This window comes from Typopeltis vanoorti, chromosome 14, assembly GCF_054136105.1.
Source record: "Typopeltis vanoorti isolate ZY-2024b chromosome 14, IOZ_Tvanoo_1.0, whole genome shotgun sequence".
Classification (NCBI taxonomy): Eukaryota; Metazoa; Arthropoda; class Arachnida; order Uropygi; family Thelyphonidae; genus Typopeltis; species Typopeltis vanoorti.
In genome coordinates, this window is record NC_143562.1 from 89,424,436 (window position 1) to 89,442,153 (window position 17,718).

General features: G+C 35.7%; 1 protein-coding gene across 2 annotated transcripts in view; it reads right to left on the reverse strand.

Annotated features, from left to right (window-relative positions):
* Positions 1–13,125, reverse strand: part of LOC150099747 (focadhesin) — a 381,450-nt gene extending 368,325 nt beyond the window's left edge. For both annotated transcript variants that reach the window (XR_016549345.1, XM_090403693.1), the window contains exons 1-2: positions 12,967–13,125; positions 1,618–1,695 (exon numbers count right to left, since the gene is read on the reverse strand). Coding sequence is in view for 1 of the 2 variants with exons in the window: in XM_090403693.1 (XP_090259819.1) it covers positions 1,618–1,695; positions 12,967–13,020 (132 nt within the window). In the remaining variant the exon portion in view is untranslated. The remainder of the gene's footprint in view (positions 1–1,617; positions 1,696–12,966) is intronic.
* Positions 13,126–17,718: the final 4,593 nt, after the last annotated feature.

Below are 17,718 nucleotides of genomic sequence, written 5' to 3' on the forward strand. Positions count from 1 at the left end.
TCCATTCAGTATCCTCTCCTTCAAATCTAACCCTGGTTTCTTGAGTTTTATATATTCTGAACAGCAGTCTCATAACTGTTCTATCTATTCCTATTTTGTGCATAATATCAAATAAAACAGTGATTAACATTATCAAAATCTTTTTTTGTAATCCACAAAGCAAAGATATAAATCTTTATTGCACTCGATCGCTCTTTCCCCCCAATATCTACTGTGTTGTGATGGCTTCCCTAGTTCCTGTTTCTCCTGAAAGCAAATTGTGCTTCGTTTAATTCTCTATCATTTGTTCCATTCTTCTATATATAATGTTGTTTAGGACTTTTGCAATGTGGCTAATTAAGGTGATAGTTCTGTGCATATTGCAATCCATCATTACTGTAATCTTGGGAACAGGAATAAAAATAGATCTTACGAAGTCTTTAGGTATTCTATCCTCCTCCAGACTTCTATTTATCTGGTCCCTTTCATTGAAAGAGACTAGATAAAGGTTCCTTACATCACTGACAGAATCGAACCCAGATCTTCCCGACCAAAGGGCTTCGTCTTTACTGATTGAACTATGGAGGCTCTACCAATCTGTCTCCACCTTTTCATTTCTTTCTCCCAGGCCCCAAGGGCCCACCAGGTCATCGTCTCTTCCTTTCCTTATCTTAGCATTCATATCTCCCATTACTATCAGTATATTTCTGATATTTTTTAAATGTAAACATTCCTCTATTTGTTGATAGATCTCTTCGACTTCATCTATATGATCTGTTGTAGGCCATGAATTATAAGGATATTTCTAGGTTTGGCTTTTATTCTCAAAGCAGTTACTCTTTAAGATCTTTGCCAATATCTCTCCACCATATCGGCTATCTTTTTATCCAGCATTATTCCAACACCCCCCCCCCTTTTGATGTTTTTCTTCTCCTGAGTAAATAAATCTAAATCTAGATTCCATCTTGTTAAAAACTGTTCCTATGTAGCCACTGAAGATAGTCTGTTATTTTCAGACTAAAATATTTGGCAAATATTAAAATATTCTTGTGTTTACGTGTCTATAATTCTTAAAGAGTAAAAAATCTAAATATATTGTCTGTTCTTATATCTCCTTTCCCTTTCCATCTAACCTCTGATATTTCAAGAATTTATATCTTCATTCTTTTCATTTCTATGACCACATTGGTCATAGAGCCACCAATGACCACATTGGTCTCCAGGTGCTCATGTTTTATTTTCCTTATAGTGATACAGCTTGAACCTAAGTCAGATGTATTTAAATTTCCAATTATTCTCTTATTTTTATGAGTAATGTTTTTTTTAATATGAAGCATCAGTGCAAAAAAGTTGTTAATTAAATTCTCTATTTTCATCTTCTTTTTTCAATTTATGAAAAACCCACAGGACCCACAGAATCTTAATATCTTGAACATCCCTTGAAAGTACATATCAAGAAAAGGTGAAGACGATATTCATGATAGAATATCGAACTATGTTTATTAGGTTTATTTAGTTGATTAATATATATAAGCATCAATATACATATTAATTACACATTAATATACATAGTATGTATATTAAACAAAACCCCAAAATAATGAAACAAAAAAGGTTGCGATTTATTAATGCAAATACCTCGACCGCAGTGGAAGAAGACAGGGGCTGATGACGTGGTTTCTTTGCAATAATAGTTGAGAGAAGTTTTGAGATTGCCTGAAATAAAAAAAAACACATTACTGGATAAGAATTTTTTTAAATGGTTTGTATTTGCCAAATAAACAAAACACATCACAATCATACTATTTAAACAAAAACTGAACTATAAATTAAGGTGAAGACAAATTTGTATTCAAACATCTGCCCTGAACATACACATACAAAAAAAAAATCTGTGATCTTAAAACATAGTGATAAAAATTATCTTGATTACCTTGATGGACCAGTGTTTCACTCAGGATTTCTCCATGAGTGCAGGTCACAAAGATGTCTCCAACGATCTCGATCTTGAGCCTCTCTCTTCCATGTTATACCCATAGATTTCACTAGTGGATCTTCCCATCTTGTAGGTGGTCTTCCTGATTTTCTCTTTATTCTTGGTTGCCAGTTGAGTATTCTATATGTCCATCTTTTATCCCTGAGTCTGGCTATGTGACCTGCCCATCTCATCTTGCTTTCATATACTGCAGTTACCACATCTTTTATGCCTGATCTCTTTCTTAGTTCCGTGTTTCTAACATGTTCCATTCTGCTGATGTTACAAATCCTGCATTCTATTGCACGCCGAGTTATTCTGAGAGTCTCTTCTTCTTTTCTTGTCGTGTTCCATGTTTCTGATCCATATGTGAGCGATGGTAGAATATCACTATTAAATAGCATGGCTATCATTCTGTTGAATGATAGCCATGCAGTTTTCTTTCTTTTTGCTAGTTCTTCAGATAAATCGTTATTCATTTTTATTGTTTGTCCTAAGTACTTGTATGAGTCAACTTGTTCTATAGGGATGTTATCAATACATTGGTGACTGTCACTTGTGTAGATGATTTTGATCCATTTTGTTTTTTCTAGATTCATTTCTAAGCCTATCTTACTGCTGTTTGTGTATACTTTTTTACCCATTTCTTCTAGGTCTTTTGGGTTGTGGGATATCAGTACTAGATCATCGGCAAACATAAGAATTTGTAGCTTTTCACCATCTATGCTTATTCCTCCGTTTAGGTCTATTTTTTTTTCAGAATGTATTCTAAAGTGCTGGTAAATAGATTTGGGGAGATCACATCGCCTTGGCAGGCCCCTCTCTTTATATCTATATTTATAGATTGATCAAATAGGGTTATTTGTGTGGTCTGATTTTTGTTAATTTCTTTTATCATGTGGATATAAATAGGATCCACATTTATTTCCAGTAAGGCACTGATGACTGCATTGTGTTCTATGGTATCAAATGCTTTTTTAAAATCAATAAAGAGGAAACATAGAAGGATTCGGTATTCTCTGCATTTTTCTGTTAGTTGTGAAATGACCTGGATGTGATCTATTGTGGAGAAGCCTCTTCTGAATCCTGCCTGCTCTCTGCTGGAGTTGTCTTCTAGAGTGTTTTGGATTCTGTTCAGTATTACTCTGTTCATGATCTTATATATGTGAGAGAGTAGACAGATTGGACGATAGTTTTTTTATGTCTTCCTTGTTCCCTTTTTTGAATAGAAGTATAGTTTTTGAGGTTTTCCATTCCTCTGGAATCTTTCTTTCTTTGAAGTACCACGTGAATCTGGCAGCCAAGGCTTTAAAAATAATTGGTCCACCTTGTTAGATTTCTTCAGCCTTAACATGATCAAGTCCTGAGGCTTTTCCTTGACTCATTTTCTTAAAGGCATGTTCTATTTCCTCTGGAAGTACATGTGGTATATTGCTTGGTTTTGAAATGATAGGTTCTGAAACTTGGCACTTAGTTGCATAGAGATCATTATAAAAATTCTGCACAATTTCTTCTTTCCTTTTTCTACTAGTATGTTTTTCTCCATTTTGATCCTGTAAGCAGATGGAATTGACTGTTTAAAATTTAAGTCTTTCTCTATTTTTTTTTCAGGCTGGTTTTTGCCTGCACTGCTTCTCTTAATTTTTGTATCCTTTCATTTAGGTGAATTTGAATTTGTATTCAAAACATCTGCCCTCAACATACACATAAAAAAAAAATCACTGATCTTAAAACATGATGATAAAAATTATCTTGATTACCTTGATGGATCCGTGTTTCACTCAGGATTTCTCCATGAGTGCAGGTCACAAAGATGCCTCCAATCTCGATCTTGAGCCTCTCTTTTCCATGTTATACCCATAGATTTCACTAGTGGATCTTCCCATCTTGTAGGTGGTCTTCCTGGTTTTCTCTATATTCTTGGTTGCCAGTTGAGTATTCTATATGTCCATCTGTTATCCCTGAGCCTGCCTATGTGACCTGCCCATCTCATCTTGCTTTCATATACTGCAGTTACCACATCTTTTATGCCTGATCTCTTTCTTAGTTCCGTGTTTCTAACATGTTCCCTACTACCTAAAAATTTTCACAAACATCAATGCTATGGTGAAATCTGAACCTATAGCCTGTTCACAAGTGGGTACAATATTCACTCAGCCAACCATCTGGAAGAAAAGTGTACATCTCCAAATAATAATTTTCATTGATCAAGACTGTTAGTTTTGAGCCTATAGGTGTGAGACAGAAAACAACAGGATAAAACACAGATGTCATGCATTGGTAGACCAGCTGTTCAATGAGCACAGGAAAAATAATTATTATAGAGACTCACTATAGAGAATATGGACTAGACTCATAAAAGAAAGAAATGCAATTTATGCAGCTACTGAGTGATAATTACCTAAATGAGCATGTGATACAGAGGGAGTTGGAGATTTGAGTGTGCTTAATCTGGTGATAGCTTCAGAGGATTTGTCCATAACTTAGGTAATTGCTCTGGCTTCAAATGGAAAGAGTGATCGTGTTGGCTTGACCTGGGAAGCATGCAGAATTTCCTATTAAGAAGAGGTATATGAATGTCATACTATAAAGGACATTTGTTACTCCATTTTGGTATACGAGGGTGGTCTGAAAAGTTCTTGGCCTAACAATGAAAAAAACGAATTAGTAATTTCAAAATTACTAATTCATTTTTATTTTTCAACGTAATCTCCCTTAAGATTAATACATTTATTCCAGCAATGCTCCGGCTCCATTATCCCACCCCTGTAGTGTTTCTAAGATCTGCAAAATAGACTTCTACAGCTACAATCACCTCTTGATTCGAAGAAAACGCTGACCAGTGAGGAAGAATTTTTAGTTATGGGAAGAGATAGAAGTCAGAGGGAGCCAAATGTGAGGAATAGGGTGGATGTTCCAACAATTCATAGTGCAGATCCCTTAATTTTCTCACTGCCAAAACACTTTCGTGGGCAGGTGCATTGTCCTGATGAAATATGATTTTTTTCTTCTGCAAACCAGGTCTTTTCTCACGAATTTTTTTTTTAGTCTGGTTAAAAGATCGGCATAATATTCCCCCTGTTGTTGTTTTACTCTTTTCAAGATAATTAACAAACAAAATGCCTTTAGCATCCCAAACCACCGATGCCGTGACCTTTTCTGCTGATAGAACTGACTTTGTCTTCTTTGGCACTAAACAACCAGCTTCTGTCCACTGTTTTGATGCTGTTTGGATTCTGGTGTGTAATGGTGAATCCAAGTCTCATCCATAGTAATAAATCGTCACACAAAATCAGTTTTATTCTTGGTAAAATGCTCCAAGCACAGTTCAGAGATTTTCATGCAAGTGAGTTTTTGATCTGTATTGAGCAAGCATGGTACCCATCTTGCACAAAGCTTTTTCATTTGTAATTCTTCATGCAAAATATATCCTACACGTTCTTTTGAAATGCCTATAGTCTCAGCAATTTCATGCACTTTGACTCACCAGTCATCCAATACCACATCGTGCACTTGATCAGCGATTTCTGGTGTTGTTACACTTTTGGACATTCTTCACATGGATCATCTTCAAAGCTGGTACAGCCATGTTTAAACTCAGCAGCCCATTTCTTAACTGTCAAAAACGAAGGAGAAGAGTGCCCATAAACTTTTATGAACTTCGAATGAATTTCTTTTGCCGTTAAACCTGCTTTTACAAAGCATTTTATAACCACACGATACTCAATTTTATCCATTTCAAGGGATACAAACAACAACACTTTTGCTTCGGACAGCTGTATAAAACAAACTACTTGATAGAATGACTTGCAATTTCACATGGTGCTTATGACAGTACCAACTTAGAAAAAAAAATCTTGCCGATAGCGTTGCTATCTATGGTCGAGGCCGAGAACTTTTCAGACATCCTCATAACTACTCTCAAGTAATTATAATTATAACTACTCAAGTAATTATAACAAAATAGAAGCAGTTCGAAGTAATACAGAAATTGGAGCAGGGCAGTTGCATGGGAAATGGTCAAGGAGAATTTGCAAGTAGTGTTATCACTCAACATACTCAAAGCAAGAAGTGTAAATTTGATGAAGTGAAATGCACAATATCATCAGGCAGGAGCAGCAAAAAAAAAAAAAGATGCTGTGAAAGGAATATAAGAATAAATGTGATGTTCAAGTTCCCTCACATTTTGCTTCCCGTGTTAAAAAAAAAATAAAAATCTAAAAAAGCGTGTCAAGTAGCAGAAGAAATGGTTGAATTACTGACTGATCACTTTGCAAAAGTATAACATACAAGCGGATGATACATTTTCCACCCATGACATTAAATGTTTTTTTTTTTTTTAAATGCCCATACACGAGAAGTTGGTTGATCAATCTATATTACATTAGTACCGTTTATGGGTAGTGGGTTGGGAAAGGAGGAACGTGTTTATATTTGATTTAAATGACTATATACTGTATTCCTTGGGAAACACAATTAGGGGAAGACTGATCCATAGTACAGCAGTTACAGGGAAGGAGTTTGAAGGAGGAGGAAAAGAAACTCATTCTGTGGGTTTCAAGGTTCACTGTGAAGGGATGTTGAGCAGCAACTGCACATATTCAAACAAGCTTAGTACTAAGTGAGGAGTTATTGATGCAATTTCAGATGAACATTTCCCATTGAAATATTTGTAGAATACACATACTGCAGAAACCAAATGTCTGTACGAAAGTGGGGGAGTGAGTTGGTAAGAGATGGGTCATTAATAAGTATAATAGCTCTCCTCTGTATTGAGTCAAGCATTTTGAGGGAGCCACTCCAAACATGAGAGCAGTATTTGATAGCTGGGCAGATTTGTGATTTGTATAAAGTTAACAGCTGTTCAGGGATGAAGTAACATCTTGAGCAAAAGAGAAATCCTAGTTTGTTAGATGAGGATGCAATGGTTGTGATATGTTTATGCCAGGAGAGGCCTAATGTCAGGATAATTCCAAGAAGAGAAAACTCAAATTATCTGGAAATTTAGGCGTTGTCAAAAATAATACTGGGAGAAAATGGTTCTTATGAGAAATAAGATAGTACTGGGTTTTATTAACATTCAAATTGATGAAGTTATCTGAACCCCATTGGAGGATGTCTTGGAGATCAGAATTGAAGATGGTGGTGGCTGACATTCTGTAGGTTGAGATGAATTGTGTAGAGTAAGATTTATCAAATGAAAGGGAGGAGTGCAACATGCTGTCATCTGCAAAACTGTGTATTGGGTTGGAGGTCAGCTGAAGTATGTCATTGATATATAGCAGGAAGAAGGTTGGTGAGAGAACAGAACTCTGTGGAATTCCAGTATTAGTTGAATGGTGAGAGGATAAAGAACCATCCACCACCACCACACAGTGGGTATCCAGACAGAAATTTGGTCTAAGAACTACAGAAGTCCTTAGACCAAACAATGGTAGTTTGCTTAGTAAGCCTTTGTGCCAGACCTGGTGAAACGCCTTTAGAGATAAAGTGCAACCACTTGAGACTCGCTAAACTTCTCCATGGCATTTGTCCATAGATGGGTGACATATGTGAGCAGATCTCCTGTTGTTAATCAGCAGCAACGGAATCCATACTGGCAGTTGTTTATTAGGGTGGGTGCTTTCAAGGTAGAGTAGGAGTTGGGAATTAATGATTTTTTCATTACTTTAGACAGAACTGAGGTGAGAGAGATAGCATGGTAGTTGGATGCAATGACTTGTTGCCCTTCTTAGGAATGGGTTGAATATAGGCCAATTTCCAGGTTGTGGGATAGATACTGGAGTAAGAGAGTATATACAGGCATATAGAATAGGAGTCAGTTCTGATGCACAAATGTTCAGGACAATTAGAGTAATGCCATCAGGACGAGGACTATTTTGTGTCTAATTTAGACAGTGGTTATTTTTCTACTTTTCTCTAATCTTTTCTTTCTTTCTTTCTTTCTTTAATCTAATTTTTTCTATTATTATAAGATAGTGCAGAAATGGTAATGGCTTATTATTAGAAGAATCCCAGTGAATATCAGGATGCATTATATATGGGAATCTTCAAGAGAATGCTCATTCTACACCTACCTTAAGAATCTGGTTAAAGTTTCAAAATGCTGGTTAAGCAAGCATTTAGAAATATGCAGAAATTTTATGTTGGAGGTTTAATGGATTTTTTACAACACTCAAAAAGAATTAAAATAGAATTTAATACTTCCCATATTTCGTCTTAGTCACTAGGACATTTTGAGTGTTGTAAAAAATCCATTAAACCTCCAACATAATGTCCTCACAGCACTTAAGCCTCTACACAAGAAATATGCAGAAAGAAATATGATACTCTAAGATGGGAGAAGGGACAGGTAAAATATTTTTGTGAAAGGGAGGTCTAGTCCTAGTAATTTATTCACTTTCTATAATAAAAGTCACAGGTTGAGGTGAATAAAGAAAATGGTACATCACAATACTGCTGGACTTTGCAGAGGTATTTCACAAGATACTACATAGGTGATTAAGCAAACTGAAGCACATGGTAATGGATATGAAACTGGTAATATGGATAAGATGGTGGATGAGTGACATCAAAAAGTACTACATGGTAGAACAGAAATCAAAGTAAAAGAAGGTGACTGTTATGTTATGTTTAGGAATGATGCTGTTTAATTTGTATAATAATGCTGCTGCAAACACTTTGAAAGGGAATATCCTTGTTGCTAATAATAATGGTAATATAGAGACCCTGCTAAGTGGAAAATAGTTATCAGTTTAACATGCCAATGTAAGGCACTTTCAGCTGAAAAGGATTAGAAGCCCAGTATTATATTTGATAGGATTGCACTGCAAAAAAGTGATCAGGTCAGGGATTTAGGAATGATGAAAAAGGGTGTTGAAGTTTGTGAAACATATTGCAAACATGGACAAAAGAGCACTAAGGATCACTTGGATGTTGAAAGACGCACTGACAAGTAGGGATAAAGAAATTCTTCTCTATAAGGCTCTCATTTGATCACATCTGAAATATTATGCTATAAAAATAGACAACGTATTAATAAAAATGGCTTTTGCACCATATTCAAACCACATGCTAAATTAGCAACTCTGATTTGCTCTCCTAAGAATGGACTCCATCCTCTAGCACATCCTGCAGTATATGAAATTCCTTGCGACTGTGACTTGACCTACTATGGGAAACAGGAAGATCAGTTAATATCTGCCTTGGAGAACATTAAAAAAAAATACATTCTCTACCGTTATTATGACAAGTCAGGACTGGCAGATCATGCTTTAGACACTCTAAATTTAGATCATGCTTGCGAGCACCAAATTAGGGCTTTAGATCTTTTATCTGTAACAATTTGAATTGTTTCACTTAATCATTGTCGCACGTAAACTATATGCTGCTTTGTGCCCTGAAAATGCTGATTTGAAATCCAGTTAATAAACAGAAATATAAGCCAGTTAATAAACAGTATTAAAACACCAAACAATAGTTTGGTGTTTAAAAATTTTAAAATATGTTATGAAGAATAGTATCAAGGCCTTGTAAAGAGGCAAAACGGCTTCCTTGTTCTTGCATGTCAATATTTGTTTCAGCATCAGAATTACCATCTGAGCTGTGTTTATTATTTTTGCTATTGGCCCCTGAACTTCGACTTCCTATCTACTAAAACTCCAGATCCCTACACTGCCCAGTTCGTTCTAACATAATCCCACCAATATGTCACTGGACACCACACTAAACTGCATAACTTTATGTATTCAAGATACCAAGTAATTTTATATAAACTTGTTTTTTAATCCTATTTACCAAGTAAGTCAAGTTTGCACCTGCACGTAGTGCAAGTCTGAGGCAACTCGTGGTAAAAGTGGATTAAGCTCTGATCACTTTCCTTAGTATTTTTCCCTTAATGTAAAGACACTTTCTGCCTAACTTTATATTTATTACCATTGAACTGACAACTGTTTTCACAATTGCAGCTTATTGAAATCATTCTGAAAGTGCTGCATGTCAGTTGTATACGATCTAGTACCATCTCGTATAGATGAGTTTCTTTCTCTAGCATAGCATTGGGCTCTGCTCTATGTTGCATGCACCAGCTTTTAGAAAAATAGAAGTCATTAGTTGAACAGCCTTATCTTCTGCATCCTGCCACTGCATAGCAAGTGGCAGATGTAGACGAGATTGTTCAACTAGTGACTTCTATTTTTCTAAAAGCTGGTGCATGCAACATGCTAGTCATTTGAAAATGCGAACGTGAAGGAAAAGGTGGAGGGGGATATATGTGTGTGTGTGAGAGAGAGGTTCAATTCTAGTTGCTGAGTAGAGGAACACTTCTAGGCCTTTCTCTGACTGCTTTCCAAGTTTGTGTACTGGAGACCAAACTTGGGGAAGGGCACAGTTAGTCTCTAGCACAGACAAGTAGTTTTTTTCTGGATACTCTGGTTTGTAATCTCAGAAAAAATTCCTATAAAACATACTATTTCAGACAAAAGTGATCATTTTGCAATTCTGTACCATCCAGATGGAGATATTTCAGTGCCAGATGTGGCATTCACTGATGGAAGAATACAGGTAGATGAATTAGATGTGCTTCTGATATTGCAAAACCTTAATGCAAACAGCAATGGGATTGCATGGCATATCAGCCCAGGTATTACGAGAATGTGCAAGAGATTGATACCTCCTCTCACAAGACTGAACCTCAGTTCTGGGAAAGTACCAAGGGAGTGTAAAGAAAGCAAAATAGTAGCACTGTATAAAGAAAGCTCTCCAAGACAGAAATTGCAAAGTATAAACTAATCAGGATCTCAGGAGTGGCATTTAAGGTAGCAGAAGTTGGTGAAAAAGAATTCACAACTGGGTGGGCAGCAATATGATATTTTACAAGGGACAACATAGTTTTGTAAAGGTGGGGATTGCCTTAGTAATCTGCTTACTTTTATTTTTTAAATAATAAAGTGACAACTGAGTTGGATAAAGAAAATGACTACTCAATGTCACTGCTTGACTTTGAGTAGTCATTTCTTGACTTGACACAGAAAGCATTCAGGTATTCAAACCTGCAGCCTTTTAGTTGGAGAGTGAATACACTAACCACTTGGTCAACCAACACACACACACACACACACACACACATGCACAAACATTATTTTCTTGATCTCCATGGAGTCGCAAAGCTCATTGTGGGAGGTCAACGCTAGTGTACATGTGTGTCTATATACGCAGAATGCTACCGTCTATAAGGGTGAAGCATAATGCTTTTAATCCCTGCTATCTGATAGGTTATGTGTAGGAAAAAAAAATTTATGAGCTACGTGCTCAGCCCGAGTTGGGCAAATTATTGATCTTGGAAGGGAACTAGGATGGTCTTAGGTCATCTATATTTGCATAATTCCGATTCATCATAATTTGCTGCTTGTTGAACTAGTTCATTTGGATGTGAGGACGAATTTTGAGAAGTACTTTACTGCGAGAGATTGCAGGAAAGAGTACCTATAAGGGATATTTGTGTCTCGATGAAGTTGAACATTTCTAATGTACCATGGTGCATTTAAGATCACGCGTAAGAATTTGTTTTGCAGTTTAAGGATATTTAAGCTTGAAGTATCGCTCCATGCAGGAGAAGCATAAGTGATAATGGGACAAATCATCAACTGATAAAGGAGCAATTTGATTTTAATATCTAGTTTGCTGTACCTATTGATAAGAGGGTAAAACTGTGCTGACTTTTGATCCCTTTGCACATAAGGATTTTGTATGCGGGCTGAAGGTTAGTTTCTATCTAGCAGAACGCCTAGATATTTGGCTTCTGTTTTCCAGGGAATCCTGATATTAAATAGAAAGATGTTTTCTTTGGGAAATGTTGAATTTTTTGTGAACAGAAGTGAACTGCTTTTTTGAGGGTTTACTTGCAGTCTCCAATTGGAGAACCAGTGTTCCAGTTTCAGCAGGTTATCTTATAGTTTCTTTGAAACAAGATGTTTAAGAGATCTGGCCAGTATTGCTGTATCGTCGGCATAGAGAGCAATGATTGATGACGTGTCTATATACATATGCAAACATATATATTATTAATATACAGGTATCTCCGTGGTGTTAGAAGACTCATTACAGGAGATCCATTATTCATATAATACCTACCATACCTCTCTCCCTAACTCATTGACCTTTGCTAATCCATTAAACACAGATACAAACACATATATATGCCCACTAATAATAATAGTAATACACACCCACCCAAATATATATATATATATATATATATATACATGCATAACCGATATATAAAGTTGGTCGACTGGTAGAGCCTCTGCTACTAATGACTCACGCAAAAAGTTAAGCAAGCTAGAGTGCAGTTAGTAGTTGGAAGAGGATCAATCGTTCGATGCTGTTGGCACACCCTCCCTCGATGAGTCTTTGGACTCCCTGGATGTGTCACATAATAATAATAAAACTAAGGACACCCAATTAACACATTAGGTAGTCAAAAAAGAGGAATCAAGACATTTTGACTGAGAGTATCAAATGACTTGACTGTTCTAACCTAACTCGAGCATCAGATTAGAGTTTTCCATATATACTACATAATATTTATTTTATTATTAGGTGACACCTCATGGGGTTCAGGATTCATCGTTTTTTATTATGTAACACCTCCAGGGAGTCCAAAGACTTACCGAGGGAGAGTGTGCCAACAGCATCGAATGATTGTTCCCTTCCAACTACTAACTGCGCTCAAACTTGCTTAAGTTTTTGTGTGAGCCAAAGGCTCTACCAATCGACCAACCTTTGCTGGCAACTGCACAATGATGCAGTTTCGAAATATGCTATGATATCTTCGTCTATGAAATGGAATTTTTAATAGAAATAAAAAAATCTGCACTCCTTAAAGCCTAATTCAATCGTACTGTCGGGTTGGTTCTGTTCAACCATCGAGCCATGCATCCTGTCATATCGCGGTACTAGACACATCCTACTTGTAAACCACGTACGGTTAAGACTCTGCTACTAAAACTTACTCGGCATTGCACAGATGGGTTGTTGAAGGATAACTTTTTTGTAATATCTTCCATTTTAATATTACGTTAATAAGAGGCAACAAAAATGTGCAGCGAGCTTAATTTATTAAAAAAAAAAAAAATCTTAACACTTATGTAAACACCCATAAGCACATCACAGCTGCCACTAGCACGTTGCAACTTTGTTGCCAAAGGTAATAATAATATCATCTCAAACACGCCCTCTATCATCCATACGAAATTCACTGGAATAATTTTAGGAAGCCTACAAACGTCATTTATTCCCTAAAGGGTATACTTTCGTGAACTAAATTAATTAAGATAATTAAATCTCTCTAGCTTAGGAACTGTTATTATTATTATAAGGAATCGTAGGAATGTTTTTAATATATATTACCGATTTTTTACCGATCTGTTACTTAAAGTAATGTTCTTAAAATGTCTTTCACACGGTGATCGAGGTTTTTTTTTCCCTTTTTTTAAGAGGTCGATTTGCATTTTCAAGTAAGTTAATCTGTTAACGCCTTTTATTCCCTTATCATTATGTAAATTACTGGATTTTAATATTCGTTAACTGTTCTTGGTCACTGTGTTAATTCTATAGAGGCTATTGTTATATTAAAAGTTATCTAAAAAACTGGAACTTTTTATTCATTTATTTCATTAAAATAGAATTATAAAATGATGGCGTCATTCATTATCATATCAACTGAAATAAGAATCTTTATTTAAATTAATTTAATATTTTAAATAATAATTTAAAATTAAATTAATTTAATATTTAATTTAATTTTATTTATTTATTTATTTTGTCATATATACTGCTGAAAATTACTAAAAATAAAATGAATTCTCTAAAGCAATTTTGCAATAAAATTGCTTTAGACTTTAGAGAAATCAAATTGCTGGTGGTTGAGTTCACCTCTACCGTCGATTTATAGATTTACAGGTAAAGAGATTATAGAACACAATTACAGCCATCTCATGTATAATAAGAATAGAATACCGCTAATCATGATTTATAATAGCTCTCCTACCCAATCTTTTCCACGTGTGGATACAACCAATGGCTCCAATTTAAGAAACTCGTTTGATCTGGCTTGGCATTTCCAAAACATTCAGTTCTGGTTTAGCATAGATGCTTCTTTGTCAAACTATCATGTTATACATACATTGAGCTAGTTTCTTTTCGGCAAGTGTCTGGTTTCCTCTCTGCAGATTTCTCTTCTATGCTAGAGTACAAAACTCTGTTTTTTCACCCATATTCTTTATTATTATTATTATTATATTATTATTATTATTATTATTATTATTATTGATAAGCAAACTGCCATTCGATGACAGAAACCTAGGGACCTACAGAGAGCTGAAACGGGCGCTATAAGAGCCTGTGTAGCTCAGTGGATGTGGCGTTTGCACACCACCGCGCTTGACCGCACGAAGGAAGGCTTGGTTTCGAGTCTAGTCGGCGACTAGGGGAAATTTTTCTAAGCCTTTTTTCGACCGGTTCCCGAGTTAGTCGATCTCTGGCACGGGCAAGCAGGTTTTTCCTCCCGGAAACTCGGGTTTTTCGTTCTGCAAACTCAAGAAAATCGCCCGTAGAACCCACATTATTTCAGACATTAAATATATTGTGTTAGGGTTAGGGACCACGAGATGGCGGCACATTTGAGCAGTCTCTCTTCACTGCGTACCGCTTAATTAGTAATAGCCTTGGGCCATCTGTCTCTGATTGGGTACCAGTGGAGATTGAACTGCCCACTCAGTCTCCAAAAGTTAGATAGGGCTAAATGGCCTCGCCTACTCCCGTATACGGGAATAAAAAGGCGTTAGCTATTTTTTTTTTCTGATATATATATGTCTCCAAGCACATACATATAAACAACTAATTCTACAGTTAGCCCGCAAAGGGTACTGAAACAAATCCACTATTGCCATCTATTATCTTCCTCAGATAAGCTCTGCAGAAGCTTCATGGAAGGAAGCAGAAATGCAATCCGAACAAACAAGTATATCAAAAAGCATGTACTCAGTAACTTGTATAGTGAATTTTTGTAGTGAAGTAAAATATCTGTATTAAATATAGAATTTATAAAAAATATTGAAAGAAAAACACAAAACACAAAATAAAGAAAAATTATATATATTAATATAAAATCATTCCACTATTATTATTACTTGAAATGTATAGTGAATTGTATGCACATTCGTGCTATTCCATGTGAAATTGCGATGGATAAATATTTAGTTAGTTAAAAATATGTATAGTTACATATGTAAAGAATTAAATGCTCTGCATTTTGTACTGAATCTTTGTACTGTACAGAAAGTAGTATGTCTCATTGTTCTTGCGGTTGTATAAAATCATAACAACTGTTGTAGGAGTAAATGCCAATTTCCACTGTTATCGAGCTAATAGTGCAGCTCGATAACTATAAACAGAAAGACCCTATTGAAGAGTGGTTAATTACAGGGACTGAACTGATCATTTAAACACTCACTGTGTTTTATTACTGTTTTGAATTTGGATACGGAATAAGCATTGTGTGCAGTCTAAAAGCAATCAAATCCAACAGAATTTTATCGTTATGTATAAGATGCATGTATAAGAAATAATACATGTCGACGAATAACTTTAATGAATGCAGCAGACAGCTTGTGTCAGATATATATCCGATTTTATAAATAATAGGTGCTCACTTTGCTAAGATCAATCAACTTGGTATATTCATGATGCACAGTGCCATCATTACATTGGATGAAGAACCTGGATAAGAATTGGGAAATAGGAAAAACTGGGATATCAGTACATATGCTAAAAGAATATTCAACGACTGGTTTGGTCACTAACATGTTTATACAATTTGAATGTCGGCTCAGAAAATATGATTTCACAGAAACGGAAACAATGTATGATAATTCCGTTGTTCAAAGGTCATTCGGAAACTGATGCGTGCGACAACTGACTTATCTGTATTTATGGAGTAGATGTGGAAAATTTTAGAGAAGACAATAAGAACTTGTGTACAGAAATGTGTTGACAGACGGCCACTTTAAAACGAACAGCATGGGTTTAATAAACGGATGTTATATCTGAACGATTTGCTCAATTTATAATAATGTTATGGCTGATTTGAATGTATATACTATGATACTGTAGACCTTTATTAAGGAATTTGATACATCATGAAATGATGTTGCATTAACTGGGAAATAAAGGATTATAATATAAAGTATTCACTTGTATAAGAGGGTTGCTGTTGGACAGATATCGGAAAGTTGTATATAGGACTGTGACTCGGCCATATATAAGGTAAATTAGTGATGTACTCAGAGAGCAGTCCATAGCCCATTGTTATTCGATATATATTAATGATATTGGGAAGAACTTAATCTTGACAGGAATGTTCGGTTGTTTACTGATAATTGAAAATAGGCAAGCCAATCGGATTTCTGATATTCAGTAATTCAAGGCAATTACTAATATTCAACACTTACAGAATGAAGCGCCTTCGTTGAGCGGTTGGTTTCAAAGATGCCCTTTGATTGGAAAGGCCTCACTTCGAATCATTTCTAGGATGTGAAGAAATATTATCAGTGCTAAAAGTTATCTGGTCTCATATGGTGGAGTTTTTTCCCCAGAAAATCAGAAAACACACAAAACAGAAGTATCGCACGCAATTTATAGACATAACATGCTACGGATATTAAGTTGAACTAATCTTATCCTTTCCAATCGGGTTTCGAAAGGCATGCTCCACGCCAGTAGTATGGTATGCACTCTGAACAAGATCAAGATAAGATAAGGAATCTTGACATGATTGGTTGTTCATCTGATGACGTCTTTGTGTGTGACATCATGAGTTTGGAATGTTTGGAATTTCCCTGGGGACCATCTGTGTATGTAACGTCACGTTGTTTGTTTCGTTCCTGTATGGAATTATGGGTGATGATTAGAGATACGGATTCATGTCGTGATTGGTGGGCACTTTGAACAAGATCAAGATAAGATAAGGAATCGTGTCGTGGATGCTTGTTATCAGATGAACATAAGTGATGTAATTTGTTAGTTGTAAATAAGTGACGTAATTTATTAGTTGTAAATAAGTGACATTATTGTTTTGAATGAAAACGAAAGATATATTAGTGGATAAGAATTCGTGCCGTGATTGGTGGGACACTATGAACAAAATAGGAGTACGGTGAATGGGGAAATCGAGGGCCGTGCCGTGGCTGTTTTTTGTTATCAGATGAAGATAAGTGACGTAATTTGTTAGTTGTAAATAAGTGATGTTATTGTTTTGAAAGGAAAAGGAACATATATATCAAGATAAGATAAGGAATTGTGTCATGGATGTGTGTTGTTATCAGATGAAGATAAGTGACGTAATTTGTTAGTTGTAAATAAGTGATGTTATTGTTTTGAAAGGAAAAGGAAGATATATTAGTGGATAAGGATTCGTGTCCTGATTGGTGGAACACTATGAACAAAATAGGAGTAGGATGAATGGGAGAAGCGTGGTCCGTGTCGTGGATGTTTTTTGTTATCAGATGAAGATAAGTGACGTAATTTGTTAGTTGTAAATTAGTGACGTTATTGTTTTGAATGGAAAAGGAAGATATATTAGGGGATAAGGATTCGCGCCATGATTGGTGGGACCCTATGAACTAAATAGGGTAGGGTGAATGGGGAAGCGATTGGCGGCAGCGTTATGAAAAAACAAACTATTCAGTATTAGAATTGCATTTACC